Source organism: Simochromis diagramma, unplaced genomic scaffold (assembly GCF_900408965.1).
Source record: "Simochromis diagramma unplaced genomic scaffold, fSimDia1.1 OVJJ01000685.1, whole genome shotgun sequence".
NCBI lineage: Eukaryota > Metazoa > Chordata > Actinopteri > Cichliformes > Cichlidae > Simochromis > Simochromis diagramma.
In genome coordinates this window covers 6,781,191-6,800,310 of record NW_024387477.1, presented here as the reverse complement: position 1 = coordinate 6,800,310, position 19,120 = coordinate 6,781,191, and the positions used below count along the sequence as shown (strand labels likewise).

General features: G+C 44.3%; 1 protein-coding gene across 4 annotated transcripts in view; it reads left to right on the top strand.

The window, feature by feature from the left end:
- Nucleotides 1-19,120, top strand: part of unc5a (unc-5 netrin receptor A) — a 153,870-nt gene that overhangs the window by 109,935 nt on the left and 24,815 nt on the right. Inside the window, exons 6-9 of one of the 4 annotated variants that reach the window (XM_040015380.1) lie at nucleotides 2,213-2,380; nucleotides 8,788-8,952; nucleotides 14,497-14,727; nucleotides 15,492-15,794. In XM_040015380.1, the coding sequence (XP_039871314.1) occupies nucleotides 2,213-2,380; nucleotides 8,788-8,952; nucleotides 14,497-14,727; nucleotides 15,492-15,794 (867 nt within the window). The remainder of the gene's footprint in view (nucleotides 1-2,212; nucleotides 2,381-8,787; nucleotides 8,953-14,496; nucleotides 14,728-15,491; nucleotides 15,795-19,120) is intronic. The other 3 variants (XM_040015381.1, XM_040015382.1, XM_040015383.1) reach the window with 3 other exon arrangements.

The window sequence follows — 19,120 nt, the reverse complement described above, 5'->3', positions numbered from 1 at the left end:
CTGCTAAAGGTGTTTCAGTGACTGAATCATTGGGTGTACTTAGTTTTTCACAGGAATTCATGGAGTCCTTTGAATCTGTATCTTTTCATATGACTTTATATCTTATCATGAAATTATGCTAAGATGAATAGTTGTATAATGTAAACTTGCTGTATGGTGGAAAAATACATCTTTCTCACTGTGGAAAAATAACATTTGTCTCAAAAGAAAACTATGAGGACTTTTAAAAATATGTGGAAGATGCCCGTCTGTATAAATCCTCATTGAATTTTGGCTTTTAGGATGAAATCCCATTAAGAAAACATGATCTGAATGTGGTTTTAGAGTCTTTGTGCATCAATTTAGATGAATTCGAGTGAGAGAAAAAGTGTTTGCATGATTTTAGTTAATGAACATAATCATCAAATCAATATTTAACAATAAAAGCATAATAAACAGTAAGTGAGTCAAGTGTGTTTCAGATCTTTGTCAAAAAGCTTTCGTTTTATTAGGTTAATTCTCTTTTCTTTTTTTTTAATTCAACAAACCCAAAGGGGGTCCGAGCGTTACGGCTTTAAATTTCAGCTGCAAATTGAGTCGTGCATTTTCACACAAAAAATGTGTTAATTTGGAGCATGCAGTCAGAACACATTATCATACATTCCTCTAAGCCTCCAGCATAAAACTAAAGAAGCACAATTATTCCTAATTGATTAGCTTGTTGTTAAAAGATGTAAAGAAGCAATCTAGGGCTGAATTAACTGTGAAGGCATGACCATAAGCACTCTTTTTTTTTTTTTTTTTTTTTTTTGCCTTTCTTGTGTTGTCAAACAATGATTTCCACTCAAAGACCCAGAAAGTTGGGAGCAAATTGCTGAGTTGCTTGCATGTGCAATTTTATTTGTTTCCATCACACTGTTTGCTTGATGACGTTTATTACTGTCGCAGCACTGGTTTAGGATGATAGAGGGTTTTTAGCTAAACAAAAAACCTCAACCAAACAAAAGAAACTCTTGCTGCTTTTCACTTGCGTTGCTCTGAGTTCAAGAGAAAAAAATCTGTTAGCTGAAGGTACCAGAGTCTACTGTGCTAGTTAATCTAGCTATATGTAGCAAGTCATAATAACTGCTACTTTTCAAAGGGGGTTCAACAGGGGGCCAGAGATGCATTTTAACGAGGCCTGGCTGGTGTGACTGCACTCTGTTCTAAGAGGTAATCAGGGGCCGAGTTGCCTGGCAATTTACCTCGCCATGGCGGGCAATCAATCGCAAAGAGAGGGCAAGGAAATGATTCAGCCACGACGAGCAGAGGAGAGTGTTAGGGGGAAATTAGGAAGGGAGTATGTACAGAGAGAGAACGACAGTGCTGTTCAAGTCAATAAATCAGGAATGTCTGAGGAAACACGGTAGATACAGGATGATTTGATGTAATCGCCTGGCATGATTGAGAGACATAGTACCAATTAAGTGGCAATGGATGGTTAAAGTTTGCTCCGACAAGTGGCGGTAATAACAGAAATTCAGAGTTTTTTGAGTTTCTCGTCTTAAAAAAAATAAAAGAGGAATGAATTATACAGCGGTGGTCTCTCCAATTCAAAGATAAGCCTACTTGATTTCGTTGAATGATATGTTGTGGTGTGAAATCAGTGGCGGACGTGTGAAGGACGCAGTCCGAATTTGTGGAACAACCGTGATGCATTTATATCTCAGCAGTGTGTTGGCAGTTCCCAGGAGGAGACGTTGTTGTTGGTTTTGTTGCTTTTACGCATGTATGACTGTGACAGTGTGGTTTTAAATTGAATGGCTTTACAATTATGTTATTATATCCTCGTATTATCTCTGTGAAATTCAGGGGGGAGATTCTGATATGTAACGTGCCCACGAGTTATTTCGCAGCGGCTGTGCCTTCCTCAGGGGGGAAACCAGGGAAAGCGCCGTCCGATTTTTCTGCTCCCTGTTGAAGCCATTTTGTTTCCACTGCAGTTCGTGTAACTCCAGCTCAGACACAGGAAGCGACCCTTTTGCTCTCGCGCTTCCGTTTGTTCACTTTGCAAAGAGTGTAACAGCAGTCTTGATTATTCTAGTGCAGCGCGCCTATTTTTCCTTAGTGCATGTCGGGTAATCCTGGCTGCTCTGTCCCTTCATTCATCCATCCATCCCTCCCTCACAACCTTCCTCCCCCTTTACCTCACCCCTCCATATCCCCCCCTCCTCCCTTGGCACTGGTCTGACAGTCAACGGTGGCTGGTCCACGTGGACCACCTGGTCGTCCTGCAGTGCCGTGTGTGGGCGTGGCTGGCAGAAGAGGAGTCGGAGCTGCACCAACCCCACGCCACTGAATGGAGGCACATCCTGTGAGGGGCAGAACGTCCAGAAAAGTGCCTGTGTGGCCACCTGTCCAGGTAACTCCCAGGCAACCCTGTTTGTCCTGTGGCGCTTGGCTTCCTGTGGCTTCCTTTTTGCATTTTTTTGCATCTAGAAGTCATCACTTCATCTTTATTTTGGCTGCTTTTTTGTACCAACACTAACAGTCTATTTTTTTTTTCTTAGATGTCAGGCTTTATTGCTTCCTGCAGTTAGACCGCTTACACCGCAACGTCAGAGCCTATTAGTCTGCACAGTAAGGCTTCATGCTAAAAGTGATTTATTATTATCGCACTTTGTTCACATACCTCTTTATCTTTTGCACTGTATGCAGACACCGCTTTTCTTTCAGAGACCCGTCTGCTTAAGGAGACACGGTTACAGCCACGTTATTATGTCACTATTGTTTGCTGCTCAAATTATCTAGTAAATACGGGCACTAAAAAGCTGAATTATGTCGGCCTTTGTGTGATGTTTGCGTGCGAGGAGTTGAGGGCGTTTCATTTGCTTGGCCATCCTCCCTCGTGAGAGCATCGGAGAGGCAGAGAGTGTCCTGCCTGATAGTGAGCAACACATATTGATCCCTGGTAGCCTGAGATGGAAGTCAAGCTGCTTCATTTGCAGTCCCACATTAGGCCCCTGACAAAGGGAGAGATAGCGAGGGAGAGAGCAAGCTTGGGAGAAAAAAAAAACGAGGTGTAAGGTGTAGGCAGGGATAGAGACAGGTGGAATCAGATACAGTGTAAGGAAGGCGAGAACAAAGCCCGGAGTGAGAGAGAGAGAACGGGGAAAGCTGAAAAAGAAGTAGAGAAAGCCTGACTGTGTGCGCAGGAGCTGGCTGTTTGTCTGCCAACAGATCAGTGTGCGGACGTATAGCTGGGGCACAGCAGCCATGCTGACCACAGGAGAAATCTCCCACGCGCAGTAAATAGCAGGGAGGGAAATGCAACACCCCCGGCACTGGCAGCTTTTCCCTGTCTAAAACAGAGGTTATCTTCCTCAGTGAATCAGGGTGTTGTCTTACACATCTAGCATGTAAAGACATCACTAGATGTCAAGCACGACTGTAAGTAACATGGCCTGCCTGAATACGGTGGGAGGAAGACAAAAGGGAAGCAGGGATTCATAGTCAGAGTGAGGACCTGGGTGGATTTGGAATTACTGGAGTTGGAGCAACCAGTAATTGAATTAGAGAGGTGCCCAGGGATGCTTGACATTCCTCTACAGCAAAGCGGGATACTGACCTTCATGAGCTTAAAGAAATTAATGTCAGTTCAAGCTGCTATTGTTAGGCCAACCCACCCACCCCCTTCCTCCCTCCCTCCATCTTCCTCTTGTTCCACAAAGAGAAATTGTTTCATTTCAACTATTGGGAGTGCTGTGACAAAAATTACATTGTACTCTGTGAAGACAGTTTATAGAGATTTTGAGGGAGAAAGAACTCAATTTTTTCTCCTTTTGATGGGAGACATCCGAGCACCGCGACCCCGCTCGCACCCCTATCAGCCCTGTTGTTCGGCAACAGATGCTCGTCTCTGCCCCCCTTTTGTCACTCGTTACCTGTCTGCTGTGGGGAACATCAGTGAAGCCCCCAGCTGTCTGCTGGGGAGAGGGGTTCCCCCTTCACTCTCTCCCCCCACTCAAGGCCAAGAAGTCCACCGGAGCAAAGCTTGGGGGATGATGAGCTGTTGTTTCCCATCACAAGTGGCACCGACACTCTTGTGTACTCACAGACGTGCCTTTGAAGTTAGTCGAAGGTGAACCGACAGACAGCTCCTGTCGCTTTTGCCACCCAGCACGCACACACACACGGATTCACTGCCCCTATGTACGCGTTTGTGTGTATACCTCTCTTTAATTAATAAAGAGCATGATTAACACACCTGCCTCAGGAAGGGGCGACAGGACAGAGCAGCCTGGCAGATGCATCACTTGTTACCAGATGAGAACTTTATTCATCCCCGTGCTTATAGCTCAGTCCGTTTTAGGAGAAGGCAACTTGAGAAAAATGAATTACATGGGAAGCTGTGACACTGAAGATAGACATGATGTTACTTATTTAAACGTAGCTGACATTTGGAGTCAGAAGTAGTGGGATTTTTTTTTTAAGTCTGCCTTAAAAGGCAACTTTTTTTACTACACCGGCTTTGTTTGTGAGCTATGACTTAAAAATTTCATGATTTAATGCTAGTCTTGTTTCAAGAGTTCATTAATTATCTAGACAAAGTTTTTTTTCATCATTAGTTCTCTCTAGTGCATTTAGCTCTCAGCATTAGGTCTTTGAAATGGTTTATAGAAAAAATATATTGAGTTTTTAGGTGCTTATACTGTGAAAAGCCTATTATGAAGTGCAGAGATGGCTTCTTAGATTTGCTTAACTCATCCTTTAGGGATAAGAGCCGCATGAATATTGGCTGGAAACAAATCAGTTTTAATTTGGAACCGACGGCATGCGAAGGCTTTAATTTGTCTCTGCATCCTCCAGCCGAGCCTTTATGTATTTATTGGTGAAATGCTGATGGCCGTGTATTGTTCCACATTCAAAAAGTAGCACGACTCCTTCAGAGTATAGTCGCTGAGGCATATTTCACCCATGGATTATATCGACCTTCGCGGACCGACACAGACGGCCTCTTCAGTAATAAAACCCTCCACGTATCTGTTCACAATGACTCTTGTATCCGAGCTCCCACCTCTCGTCAGGAAAGTGTGAAGCTCGAGAGGCTCATCTGTATTTTTGTCTAAGTCTCCAAAGTGTTTAATGAGAGTTGGCGGAGGCCTGTGTGGCAGATCAGATGGGCTCCATGCTGGGAGAGACACAGGGAGCTGTGGAGGAGGAGGCGGCTGAGGCTGAAGCCTGAGGCTCAGAGCAGAGCATATCAACACTTGAGACAGCGAGTAGCCAAGCTATGCAAAGGCTTATCTCCATTTCGCTTTCCTCTCGCTGCCTCCTTCATTTCTTTTGTCTCCATCCCAGCATATCCCTGCAGAAGTATCCCACATAATTCTGCAGTCCATCCGTCTCCCTCTCATCGACTGCCCTGCGCTGACTTGTGGTCAGAGCCAATAGTCATGGCAAAATGTCAGATCACGCCAACATTTCCAGCAAAGACAAACATTAAACCTGAGCCAACAGCAAATAGTTAAGTCCCCGGTTTTGGAAGCGATTCAGTGACGCCCACCCCGCACGAATGAACTATAAACTGTTGCTTGATTTGCGTTTGAACACCAAACAACCTGAAGAGATTTCGAACTCCTGTGAATTATTTAAATATAGCACAGATCCCTCAGGCTTGCCACAGGAGTCGTGAGAATTGAGCGAGATGGAAAATAAACAGACTCGGGGGGGCTGGCGTATCCGTGCGCATTTCCGTGCACGTACGCGTCGTAGACATCCGAGTTAGCGCCCGTATGTCTGCTGTCTGCACTGCAGGCAAAAGTCTAATTCTACTCTGGGAGTAAACAGTCGTGTTTTTCTTCGTGTTTTATCATTGATTGTTGAGGCGACTCCATATTTTATCCGCGGAATAAATACAGGCAACGGAAAATAAATGTGGCAGAAAAACACATTATTTCAGTGTGAAAAGATGGTGGCCATCTGGTGACAGCCTTGCATCATTTTTAATCACTTGGTGCCATTTGGTTTCTTTGTGTTCTTTGGCGCACCCTCTTCATATCTCACTCTGTCGCTTTTTCGTCAGTTTTTGGTGGTTTCGTCAAAATCGGGGGTAAATGTTGCTTTTCTCAGTTATTGATTGCACACTACTCCTAAATAAGCAAGCAAGAAACATCTAATGTTAAGATTTCATTTTTATTACGTTTATCAGAAGTACGGGCCTCCTGGCGGGCGATTAATCTCTGTTGCGTCACCCACTTCTGTGGCTGAGCTATCAAAGCCATCCGTGGCTGTTTTGTGGTTGTTTTTTGTCCCCCCCCCCCCGCCGCTTGTGAGCACTGGGATTAGTGGTGCTTACACACATGTGTGTTGACAGGACAGTGGAAGCAGAGGCCTGCTGGTCTCGGTGATAGTTGTCTACCTCCTCGGGTTCCCTCAAGGACACAGAAACCGTGGGTGCTTGATGATCTCGGACTGTGTCCATCAGCGGCGATTGTCATTTTTGAACAGCGAAGCTTTAAACAGGCCCTCCCACTGACCTTTAAAAAATGGTTAGATTCCTTTTGCTTCTCCCCTTGGCAACATGTCCAAACGGGCGCTTGCCACTGGGTTATTGTATTACTGTCCCTCCTCGGCGACCTGGCTGACCTGAAACCTGCGGTGCCAGATGATTGAAAATCAGCTGCGGTGCCTTTTGCAGGAGTGCTAACAATCTCTTTCTGGGGATTTGATAAGGAAAACTGTCTCTGTGGAGAACCATTTTCTTATGTGGATTCTGAGAAGAAACGAAGTATGAGGTGTGGCTCTAATTTTAGTGTTAAATCTTGACTTTGTTGTTGTTTCTCGTTGCATTGTTCTAGGAGAAAACCTTTCGCCTTTCTTGAAATGGGAGCCGTGCGCAGAGTCGGCGTTCAGAGCCAGGCCATCAAGGACTGTTTATGCATCTTCATTTTTCTTTGATTTGCCTTAGCCTTGGGCCGCAGTGCTTCTGTCTCATCCACATTCTCACTTTGTTGCCACGCCAATCCTCTTGTTTGAAAATGTCATTTGCATGGCGATTAGTCTTGCTTTTGTGGTGGGGATAAGAGAAGTAGAATTTCATCACCTCATCAGGGCAGATGTTGATCTCATCCCTTTATTTCACCGTGGTGTGGATAAACTGAGGGGCGACATAATATATTCATTAGGATGTAATTCGCTATTCAATCATTCTCATTCCCAGCCTGGATAATCAGCCCACTGGCCCACGGATGGGTCCACTCAATGCCAAACAAGGACAATTATCTGATTGGTTCTGCGCTCTCTGCCAAATGGATCTGACTGCAAAAAAAAAGGACCCAAGCTGTGTCAGCATCCTACCACACACATATGCTCTTGCACAAAAATAGTCTCGCATTCTCTGGTTGTCATTTCCGGACACGCACTCGGACCGACACATAGACTTGTGTGGGAGCAGGGTTTAATTTACCCTGTGCGCTCGCGGTGTTTTTCTATCTCATTTCTCCAATTGGGGATTTGCTTGCGAAGCAAATAAAATCATTCGTTGATACAGTTATGCAGTAACAGGTACCCTCGCCCTCAGTAACATCTCACTTATGTTTTATTAACCAAAGCTTCATGACCTGCAGTGGGTCAGAGCTGCTTTCTGCAGGTCATGCCCCCTGCACTCTTTATTGCTAGGATTAATGAGCACTAAGGTTTGCTTGCCCTTAGGTCAGCCAGGGGAAGGGTTGCTGCTGTCATAGAGGTGTGCATTTACTGCGTGTGTGTGTGTTCAGGTAATTCTCGTCTGGTCCCCTTCACCCTTACATTTGGGAGAGAGAGAAAGAGTGAGACAGTGGTGGTTTTTTTCCTTTTTTTCCCCCATGAGAGCTCATTATTGCTCTTTTTCCCATTAGCCCTATAGTAACCTTCCCCAGACCTGGCGCTGTGTCACTCTCAATATTACTCCCGGCCACCGCCCGCACCAGCCGCAATGCCAAATTACCCCCACCTTTGCAAAATGGCCTTCCTCTCTGTATGTGGTAAAGCTGCTGATATTTCTTACAGCCAAGCGTGCTCCGAACTATTACGGGCCCATTTCCATTGTGCTCATTGTGGGCTGTTTGAAGTTATGGTCAGGCTGCAGGTGTAATGTACTTTCTCTTCTTTTCAGAGTAATACCACATGTATTTTGTCATGCATTCGGATGCACTTCAGGCAACACCGCAGGCGCTATATTAGCATCTTGACAAAGAAATCAAACAAGGGTGAGATGGTTCCTTCTCTCAAATGTTATATTATGTTGTGCTGGGTGTATGAGAAATCTGAAACTTATATTCTTGCGTATGTATGGACCGCTTGCTCAGAGGTTACTTTTTTCCCCTTGGTTTGTTGGCATCTTGGTTTACCAGGCCGCACTTGCACCAGTGGGGTTAAACTTAGTTGCATCTGATTTCCATGCTGAAAATAAACAAAGAAAACAGAATAGAGACAATATGGCTCTCCTCAGCAGCTCTACACGCTTCGGTTTCTCTGTGCAGCTGCTGGATTTGAGTGTGTGCAAGTGGATTTGCATGTCTTTAAAAGGTTTTCATTACCAGGTTTCCATTTTAGATTTACACAGGATGGCAACAGAGTGTTGAACCACTTGTTCTCATCTCGCACGCAAATACACAGATAGTTTGGCGCCACCGTTTCCACCAGTTCACGTTGTTGCTGAAAAAAGGGGAGTTATGGCCCGGTTTATTGTTGAAATAAATTGTTTGAAGAGAATTCGTTTGAGTTTTAGCTGCTGTGCATGTGTTTCATCACTGTTATTTTTATTTTTTTATATTGTTTTTTTTCTAGTGGATGGAGGCTGGAGCGAGTGGAGCAAGTGGTCAGCATGTGGCGCAGACTGTTCGATGTGGAGGAGCAGAGAGTGCACCCAGCCCTCACCTGGCACAGGGGGCAAAGACTGCCAGGGGCTTGATCTCCAGTCTCTCAACTGTACCAGCGAGCAGTGTCCACAGAGTGAGTGCACCACCACCCACGCACCACAAGATAACTCTCACTCTTCAACTCAGTGAAACAATACAAAACATCTACTTTAGATATGTTTTTTTAGCCAGTTTCTGGCACAAGGATCAGTAGATGGTTGTTTTGTTATGTATTTGTGTATTAAAACTGAGCTGATGAGTGGCAAATGAACATTTTAAAAACCAATAAATGCACTCAAAACAGCATCTGAGAGCTTTTGCTAGATTATACACTGTTAATTTAAAAAAAAAGAAGCATGCCACTCAAGGCTGAAGTGGAAAAATTTATTCAAAGGTAAATATTAAACAGGGTTCAGTCTCACAACCTCATCAGCTATAACAAGTAGATCACAAACAATACAAAGAGAACAGGTGTACAACATTAGCATCAATTAGCCCCTCAAGTAAATGCTAGAAGGGAATAGGGGGGAAAGGCTTTTCACTTGATTTTTTTTAAAAAACATTTTTCATTTTGGGGGGAAAAAAAGGATCCTCTTCCTCATCTTCTTCCTTTTATCCGATCAAACACTTGAAGCCTCCTTTTTGTCATAGATGTTGAGTTCATCTTACAAAGGGTTCGTGAAGGAAAGGTGTCCATCTCATTAAACACTCGTACAGACAAAAGATTAATCTGCAGCCCACTGCTGGCTCATCCCCACCTGTGTGACCTTTTCAGATGATCATTTCTAATTATCATTGGGTAATGTACCTTCTTTCCTACCTTGCATATTGGTGCCGTGTTGCTCTATGACCTGTTAATAAAACCAGGAATAAAAGCATCTCTCCTCTGATTACAACACAACCTATCAATTACACTGGTGCATTTAAAATTGTGATTAATCTCATATTGTGCGTATATTAAAACGTAGGGGAATGCATGTGCACTTTTCTGTTTAATTCAAGCCAGATTATACTGTGGTGCCACTCCCCTGCGTGTCATTAATAGGGCATGTGCATACTGTCAGGATGAGAAAGGGCAAGGCTCATATGGCCGGAGACGGCAGCTGAGTGGAAAAGTGACACCACGGGGTCCTCTGCAGAACAGATGGACATGAAGGGAGAGCTCTGTCACTTCCTACAGATATCAAAGACAGAAAGATACTGCATGTTGCCCACAATGAGTCTCTGGGTGGCGTCTCATAGAGAAAATGTTATAAATAGTTTGCTCTCTGGCTGATCTGCATGGTAAACACTGAGTTTTAATGGGGATTCAGTTGACATGGGCCACTGAATTAATAAACTGAATTATGTATTTTGCCGTGATTGATGTGATCAAATAGGCCGATGCTTGGCTGGCGTGGATTGTTTGGAATTGCATGCGAATGCTGCATTGTGTGCTGCATGTGTTAGTGCAACGCAAGCAAGTGCACGTATGTGCGAGTGTCCACCGATAGCCGGGTTTGGCTGGTGCAGTGAACCAGGGAGTTCAGTCAGCCCATCATCAAAGGTCAGCAGCTCCTCCCAAGAGAAGCAAGATATATACACAAAGATGCCAGTCATTGTTCTTCACACACACACACACAGTCGAGCAAACGCACACACAGAGTCACTCAGTATTTACACTGACAGAGCAGAGCGGAGCGCCGGCCTCTGAAGAATGCCTGTCCCAATCTGTTCCCAGCAGATGTGTTTCCATAGACAATTGCTGTGTGAAGTATTATAATAAGCAAAATAGCAAGATGGTTTTGGCTTGTCAGCAACTCCCATACTTCAACCATGTCTGCAGGCTATTAGCTGAGATGGAAAACTCCCCCTCCTTGAAACAAAAGGCACCCTGCTCTCCCAGCGCAATCTAACACAACAACTGCACAGTGAACCACAGTCACTCTGCAACAAAAGCCGTCGTCCGTCTGAGGACCTCACAGACACGTCTAATCTCCCTCATTAAGCTAGAAATGAAACGCGTTCGATGAGGTTATTGTTTTTAGATGTACATGAGAATAAATGTGCAACACAAAGCTGGAAAAGCAATCTGACCCAGGAAGGATCATTTTCATAAAACAAACAAGTGAAGCCCAAACATATACTCTATGCAAAATCTACGCAGGGGGAATAATAAATATGCGGGCAGCATGGCAGAACCAAAATGGGAGACAGGTGTTAGAGGGCAGAGAAAGGATAGTGGAGGGAAAATAATGGTGCTCGTTTTCTCAGGCGCAGGGAATTAGGACAACATAAAAACAATTATTCGGCTTAATGTGTGTAATGAAGGTAATGAACTTAATTTGCAGCAGCATCCCATTTTGGGATGTGTCACAAATTATTGAGCAAAGCACATCAAACTGTTAATTTATCTTCAGCCTGTTCTTGTTTTGTTTTTTTGTATTTATTTTTTTTTATTTCAGAGCTAATTTGGCGGCGCGGAGGCTGAGATTTTCCGTCACCGCTTTGTTTGTCAGAGCGGGGTCACGGTGCTTTGTGAAAAATGGCCGGACATTTATTTTGGGCCATATTTCACCGGAGCCTGCTGAGGGATGGGACGACTGTATTGTGGAGATAGTAATAGTCACGTTCGCGTTGAGAGTTTTAGTAGCCATATTTCCCTGACCTTAAGAACTCCTGTGTTATTCATCTTCGGGCGAGTGACTAGGATTGGCCATGGGATGAAATATATTCTCAGGTGTCCTGATAAATGCCTGGGGAAGAGGCGCAGGAGGCTCCAAAACTCTTATTTATCAATGCAGGAGAGAGGGGGGAAAGCAGGCAGAGAGAGTGGAGGACTATCAGGTGCGGCCATTGTGCTGACTGTCAATACAGCCAGAGTCCAAACTTCAACAGGAGCCAGATAACACCGACCTTAGAGGAGATGAATTATACCGGCCCATCTCGAGTCAGAAACTGATCCCCTACCAGCCAGCCCCGGAGCGAGTCTGAGGAGCTGAAGCGAAAGCTCGTGGAGACGGGCGCAAAGAGAGATTGGCCTGAGGTCAACTCTGAAAAAAGCTCATCTCATCCACAGATTATCCTCAGGCGGGTGTCACTCATGACGAGAGGTCACACACAAAGAGAATCAAAAGTTTTTGCCAGCAATTAAGTCAAGTGGAAATGAAAGATGGAATGACTGATGGCGGAGAGGAAGAGAGGTAAATTGGTGTGGAGTGCGATTGGAAAGAGAGAGTGTGAGAGAGGGGGCATGTTAGAGAGGGACTAAAGTAAAGCCCATCCAATTATAAAACCTGATTAGCTATGTCAATTAAACTGTGATGGATGTCCTTTCAATTATTGGCTGGCATCATGAAAATCAATGAGTGGGGCCAGGAGGAGCTGAGAGCAGTTGTTGGTCAGGGTTGTTGTGAGCATCGGGATCGTTTCGCTAGGACACCTGGCGGGTCAGATAAAACTTCACTCAGCGATGCTCTGATAAGCCACCAGAGATTACAGCCAGAATAGAGAGAAAGGAAAGAAGGAAGAGCTGTTTGATTGACTGACTGGCTTTATTGTCTGGGCGCGAGGATGCTGGGAAAAGGGAAGAGTCGAGATACTGGATCTTTGCATCTGAGGTTAGCCAGTTGTCTTTGGTGTGCCCTTAGCAAGTAAACAGCAACCGGCCAATCTAAGGCTATGTTTATCCAATCAGCGAAAACCAGCTGGCTCGTCTCCTCACTGACGGGTGTTGCTTTGTCTTTAGTCAAACTACACATCTCCCAGCGGACTGCAGCACAAGAAGTTCAAATATCACGGCATCATCTGGCCTTTGGCTCGCCAAGACAATTGGATTTGGGAACTCTAATGAGAAGTTCAGCCAGAGTCTCTCTCATCCTTTTGTTCTTTCTTTCTTTTTCCTTTTTTTGGAGCTCATTGTGAAAGGGAGGGAAAGTTTAGCCAGGCTTCTTGCAGTTAAGCACCTCTGTGCTTCTCTAAGGAGAGCGAGGCAAAGGCAGGTAAATGGACAAGAGGAGAGGTGGAGGAAGGTTGAATGCATCAGATAAGAGTCCTCATGCTTTAAGTGTGTTATGTGCAGGTGTGCTACGTAGCATCACGAACAAAACACACAGTCTCGTGTTTATCTTCAGCCAGTCATTCGCGATCGATTACATGTCAAGAGATCTCTGGCATTACGAAGAGCTGCCATAGAGGTTGGCTGCATATAATCCGCTACTTAAAGTATCAGATTGTACTGAGATAATCACCCATGAAATAGATTCTGGCATTTCTCTTAAACACTTGGGTATGTCAGGCAGCTTTGTCCAAAGATGGATTTTTCAAGGCAAAAGGAGAGGCAAGGACAAATTGATGTAAAGAGATGAATAGAAATGAGAGCTGCAGACAGAAAGGGAGCTTATTTTTTTCTCCCTTTCTCTCTCTCGTCAACTTTTAGCGCTCCGCTAATTCAATTGTGGCGTTCTCGTGTCACAGATTTACAAACACCAATTAAAACTTGTCAAATCTGCGTTTCTAAGGTTGAGCGCGGCTCCTGTCATGCAGTAGGATTACACAGTGGTGACAGCCTGGAGATATTTATCAAAAGATGACAAACCTAATGGTAATCAGGTTGATTTTGACACAAACCTTTTGGACGTGTTACTGCTGCTCATTGCTGAAATGCAAATCCCACATGCTGTCAGTCGCAGGCACACGCTGTCTTCGCTTTAGTCTTCTTTAATTCTGCGTTTTCTTTCTTGTACACTTGCTCCCCTCGCGCTCCCTGCTCCTGTTCTCCTCCTTTTGTTGTCAACTCACCACATGCCAGCCTGCAGTGCTTTAACCTTTGCTGTTGTTCTCCATCCCTCAAAGCTGCGCTGTTCAGCGCGTCCCCTCCTTGACTGTGTTCAGTTGACAGCGCTACGCCCCCGTGGCTCACCAGCACAATGGCCCTCCACAAAGGCCCCAGGAGCATCCTCCACCTCCACCACCAAATTCCCCCAGCCCCGGGAGACAGCCGTGGCAAATCCCATTCTGCTGCAAAACACATACTTGCACACAAACACACACACACACACGAGTGCATAGACAGAAACAAGCAGACACATTGATGTTTGTCTCAGCTTGGCTGTCAGCTTCATACTGTACTTTTGGGAGAAAGACACTCCTGTGCATTTGTGAGACAGGCAGTCAATACGAGGAGTTAGAATTTCATAAGCAAATGCTTCATTTTTTCCCCTCTCTGTTTCTCTTGGGGTGTTGTGTGCTTAGAGAAAGAGAGGTAAAAGAACATGCTGGCCTAAGATATATTTATCCGGTGCAGAAATGAAGAAATGTGACAGTGAAACGGTGAAAATCTGCTTCAGAAACTGCTTTTTCCTGTTTAGCTTTTTTTCCCACAGCTTGACATCGAGACCTCAGAGTTTTAGAAATTCTGGCCTGCAGTATTTGATAATGTTGGCTCCCTTAACTTTTTATGAAGGCGTCAAGCAACATTAGGTGGCAGCGAAGGAATGCTTCATGCCATTAAACAGGTCCTCGAGTGAGACCTTTGCACAGAACATGTTGCAGCAGCTCAAAATGACATTAACACTGAACACCAGAGGGCATCCTCCAGTCTTGATTAGTAATTTTTCCTCCTCTTCTTTCTTTCCTCTTTTTGTCCTCCCCTTTGCAGCCGTGAGCGGAGCTGAGGATGTGGCGCTCTACGTGGGCATGGTGGCCGTGGCCCTGTGTCTGACCCTGCTGCTTATTGTGGTCGTCCTGGTCTACAGGCGCAAGAAGGAAGGCCTGGATGCCGACGTGGCCGACTCCTCCATCCTCACCACTGGCTTCCAGCCCATGGGCATCAAGCCCAGCAAGCCAGGTGTGTGGGCGCCGCGGTCACGCAGGGCTCCCCCCCACAGCAGTAGGACACTGTTCTTTGTTCCGCTTTCGTCTGTCCGTCTTCGCCACAGTGACTGTGCCGCACTCATCTACATGTACCACCGGTGCTGTTTGTTTGTGGTTGTGGAGGTGGCGCGAATGTGTTTGCAGTGGATTGTGGTCTAAGCGAGATTTATTATGTTGCGTGTGTGTGGTGCACGAGCTGTTTATTTGCCTGCCTGACACATTATGTTTCGCCAGCACCTTATTGTCAGGAAATGTACCCACTCTGTTTACTGCCTGTGTGGAGCCTCAGAGGTTTAACAGCGAGTAATAGAAATACAACTGTCTGAGTTGGATGGAGATGGGGGACTGGGTTGCTGTGTCTGTGATTCAGTGTGAGAGGGGGAAAAAAAAAGCCTTTATATATTCTGGATGCTAAGCTGCATCTGAGTTCTGTTTGGAATTGATTGTGTGGTTGCTAAAGAGACAGACAGTGATAGAGAAACAGAGAGAGAGAGAAGATGGGAATTGACTGGCTTTGACTGGAATTTGTGTTTGTGTATTGTCGAGAGTGTGCGCGCGCGTGCAAGTGCTCTTGTTTTCTGTGCCATGTGTCTTCTTTTCTGTGTTTGTTTCGGTTTTCTGTGCAGCTCGCAACAGCTTTAGAGAGTGCGAGGTCTGTCTCTGTGATGTAGGGACCCCTTCCCTCCACTCCCCTCCCCAGCCTTCCTCCCACCACTCTTTGAGATTCACACATTTGTTTTTGTCTTTTGCTGTTTTTGCTTTTTTTTATCATCTAAACAGAGAACTCCCATTTACTCACCATCCAGCCTGATCTAACCACCACCACCACCAGTTATCAAGGCACCCTGCGCTCTCGCCACGATGCCACCGGGAAGTTTTCGATGACCAACGGGCCTCTGCTGGACCCGCTTCCCAACGGCTCACACACCTTGCACAACGGCAAGCTCAACTCTGACGCTGCTGCCGAGTTTGTAAGCAGGCTCTCCACCCAGAGCTACTTTAAAACGCTGCCCCGCGATGTGGCCAACACCTCCTATGGGACCTTCAACTTCCTAGGCGGCAGGCTGACTATCCCCAACACAGGTAGGTTCTTCATTAAGGTCTATTTAGGTTTCATTCCGACTCTCACACTGTTCAGATCAATTGGTTTGGCTTAAAAAAACAAAAAACTTCCACTTAAGCTTTTGTTCACGTATTGTAATCACCTGTAAACAAAAAGCTCACTGTTGCTACATGTCTGTTATTGTTGTAAACAGAAAGTCATATTTATTGGCTATTTGTTGGAGGCTTTGGTTGATGTCATATTGCATCATAATGCTCCCTTTTCTGAGACCAAATAACACCAGTGCAGTACATTACTGGGCCTTAATGTGTGTTTTCAGAAGAAATAATAAGGTTAACATCAGGAGGAAGTATTTACTACCCGGGGCAAGTAGTGTGGGGTTACCAAACAGTTTTGGGTGCTTTCTACCCACCTGAGGCTCTGCTGCTAACTAGGGTGGTCCCCCTGAGAACCTCGTACCCTCAGGGGATCTTTTTCTGTTTGCTTTCCAACCACCTAACATGATGTATTATCCTGACTAACAAATCCTTCGTGCCCACATTACCAGCGCGTGCAGGCCTGTGGCTAATGGTTTTCAGTAAACCATAGCCACACTGCAGCCAATTTGAGATAAAATGGCAGGGAAACACAGGTGTTACTAATCACATTAATAAAGGCTTTGTGCCTGAATAAAACAGAACCTCTGTTAATGGCATTAGTATGTGTGTTTCGCCAACATTTTATGGAAAAAAGCTGCTGTGAAATAGGCCTATTTGGATCCGCTTTGGTTGTTGTGGCCTTTTGCTTTCTTGTAATCCTATTCCAGCCTCTCTGCATTTTCTCTCTACATTGCTGCACTGTTTGTTTGGATGCCCTAGGTAGCTGAGAGGAAATGCTAGGGAAGATTTTTTTTATATTTTGCTTTGCTGAGTCAAAATTCCATTATATTTCCTCTGCTGCATATAAAGGCTTAAAGCCTGGACCAATTTCCCTGTTTGTATCATTTTTAAAGCTAACATCAAAGTTCTACTATAATTTCTATGCTGGTTTATTTATATATCTTTATATATATATATATATATAAATATTATGTATACATTTCCAAATTGCTGTGCCACTCACCACATGAGGGGGCATACAAGGCATAGACCAATAAATGTACATTTGGGTCACTCAAAGGTTCCCCTTATGTGCTTGTGAGAATTTGGCTAAAGTAGGAGCTAAAAGGACACAAATGGTGGACCCTGAGAACTTTGATACTTTCTTATTCCTTAAGTGTAAAAGTGTAAAAAAAAAAAATGGGGAATTACATCAAAATAAATGAAAGTTATGACAAGAAAAAAAAAAGTGAGTGCAAAAAGTAACATTGAAGAATTTAAAATGCATGCAAGCTGCAAGTTCTACAGACATGCAGCTTGCATTTTATTTAAAGGTTGCTCTAGAAATTGATCTTCACCTCAGTTCAGTGTTATTTATATAGCACCAAATCACAACAGCAGTCATCTCAAGGCAATTTATACTGTAAGGTGACGACACTACAGTAATACAGAGAAAACACCAGTATTAAAATATCACCCTATGAGCAAGCACTTAGCAACAGTGGGAAGGAAAGATTTCCTTTTAACAGGAAGAAATGTCCAACAGAAGAAGGCTCAGATAATGGCAGCCATCTGCTGTGACCAGTTGGGGATGACGGGAGACGGGACCTTCACAAACCTACTATTATTTTTCAATAGCTCAGTTTTAACAGTAATTAACGTTTTGAATTTATCCTAAAATCAAATGTCAGGTGTTGGAAATGATCAAAGGTCTGATCAGAAACCCGTAGTGATGTGGTTGCTGCCTCTCTATAGTCTGTGTTATTACGTCTCTTTGGTAACATCATTTGGATGGATGAAGGCTCACACTATCGCTATCTGTATATTATTATTTATTACCAAAGATGCAGTTGCTGGCTGAACTAATAGCACTCCATACATTATTTCTTTGTTAGCTCTTTGTGACAACAGGCAACTGTGCTGCAGACATAAGGTGCAGCAGACTATCTGTCAGTCTCGAGAAGTTGATTTTGCCCTGGAGGTCCATATAGCGGCTGATGCAGAATGACAGTCACAAACACTGCACAGAGAACAGCTAACCCACCACTCTGTATGTTTCTCTGTTTACAGCTCTTGGCTTCTTCGTAATAAGAAGTGAAACCTCAAACTTGAAAGCAATTTCCACTTTACTGCTCCCAAACTTATAAACGTGATTCATAAAAGTGGAATAAAAAAACAACAACTTTGGACTGTAAAAACAGTTGTTTTATTCGGGCCTTGTTTCACCAGACACGGTATTGTAAGTTTGTGTCATGCAATGGCATCTTTAATCCTCTGTAGGATGTTCCTCTGTTTACAGCTATACTTTAAGCTCACAAAGAAACATGATCTAAACAATTTAACATCTGCTCTGTGTTTGGAAATGCTGCAGGAGCGAGTTGGCTTTATATGTTTTATTACACCTGCTTTAGTGTCTGTGACTGGACATTTGCAAGGAGAATTGAACAATAACGGCTCAGTCCCATAAACATTACTGTCTTGTTGAAACCCACTGCAGACTATTCAGCCTTAAAACTCATGTTTCCTAATAGGTTCATGCCAGGACAGCCATGAAGTGCACAGGCTGTATTTCTGTATGGGATACAAATTAGTTTCCATCAGTTATGAGGGAAATAAGACGGGACACCGAAAAAGTCACTAATCCAACATTAAATCACACAAAAAAACAGCGATTCTGCTTATATTTGTCAACAAGCCACATCTACACAGCAATGCATGAATAACTAAAAAGAACATTCAGTGCAGTGACAAGATGAGATATAATGAGTGTGTGCCGAAGACGCCGTGCCCCGAAAGAGATGTGGAATAAAATCTATAACAAATTATTCCAATTATTTCCTTGGCTAATGACAGAGCTGGTTGGGGGTTGTAGCCAATGTCCACAAGTGTCAGTTTTATGCTAAGAGAACAGACAGAAGGGGGAAAAAGACGGCAAAGATCGGCCTTATAAAAGATATAAAAAGTCCACCGCGTCATCATTAAGTCCCTATTTTGCTTCCCCTCTTCACATTAGCCGATTAGAGCTTATATAATTATACTGGAAGACAGTGTTTTCATTTGGCTCATTGTAAGCTGTCCAGATTAGCCGATGCTGGTACGTCTTGTGGAAGAAAAGGGCCTTTTTTTCCCTTCCTGTTTCCTTGCCACCACTCTCTCTCTCTCTCTGTGCCTCTCTTCCACTCTCTTGAAGATGTTTTATGCATGGATTAACTCAAAGCCATGTTGACTATACCACGCATTGGCACCCATCTTCTCAGTGGGACACAGAG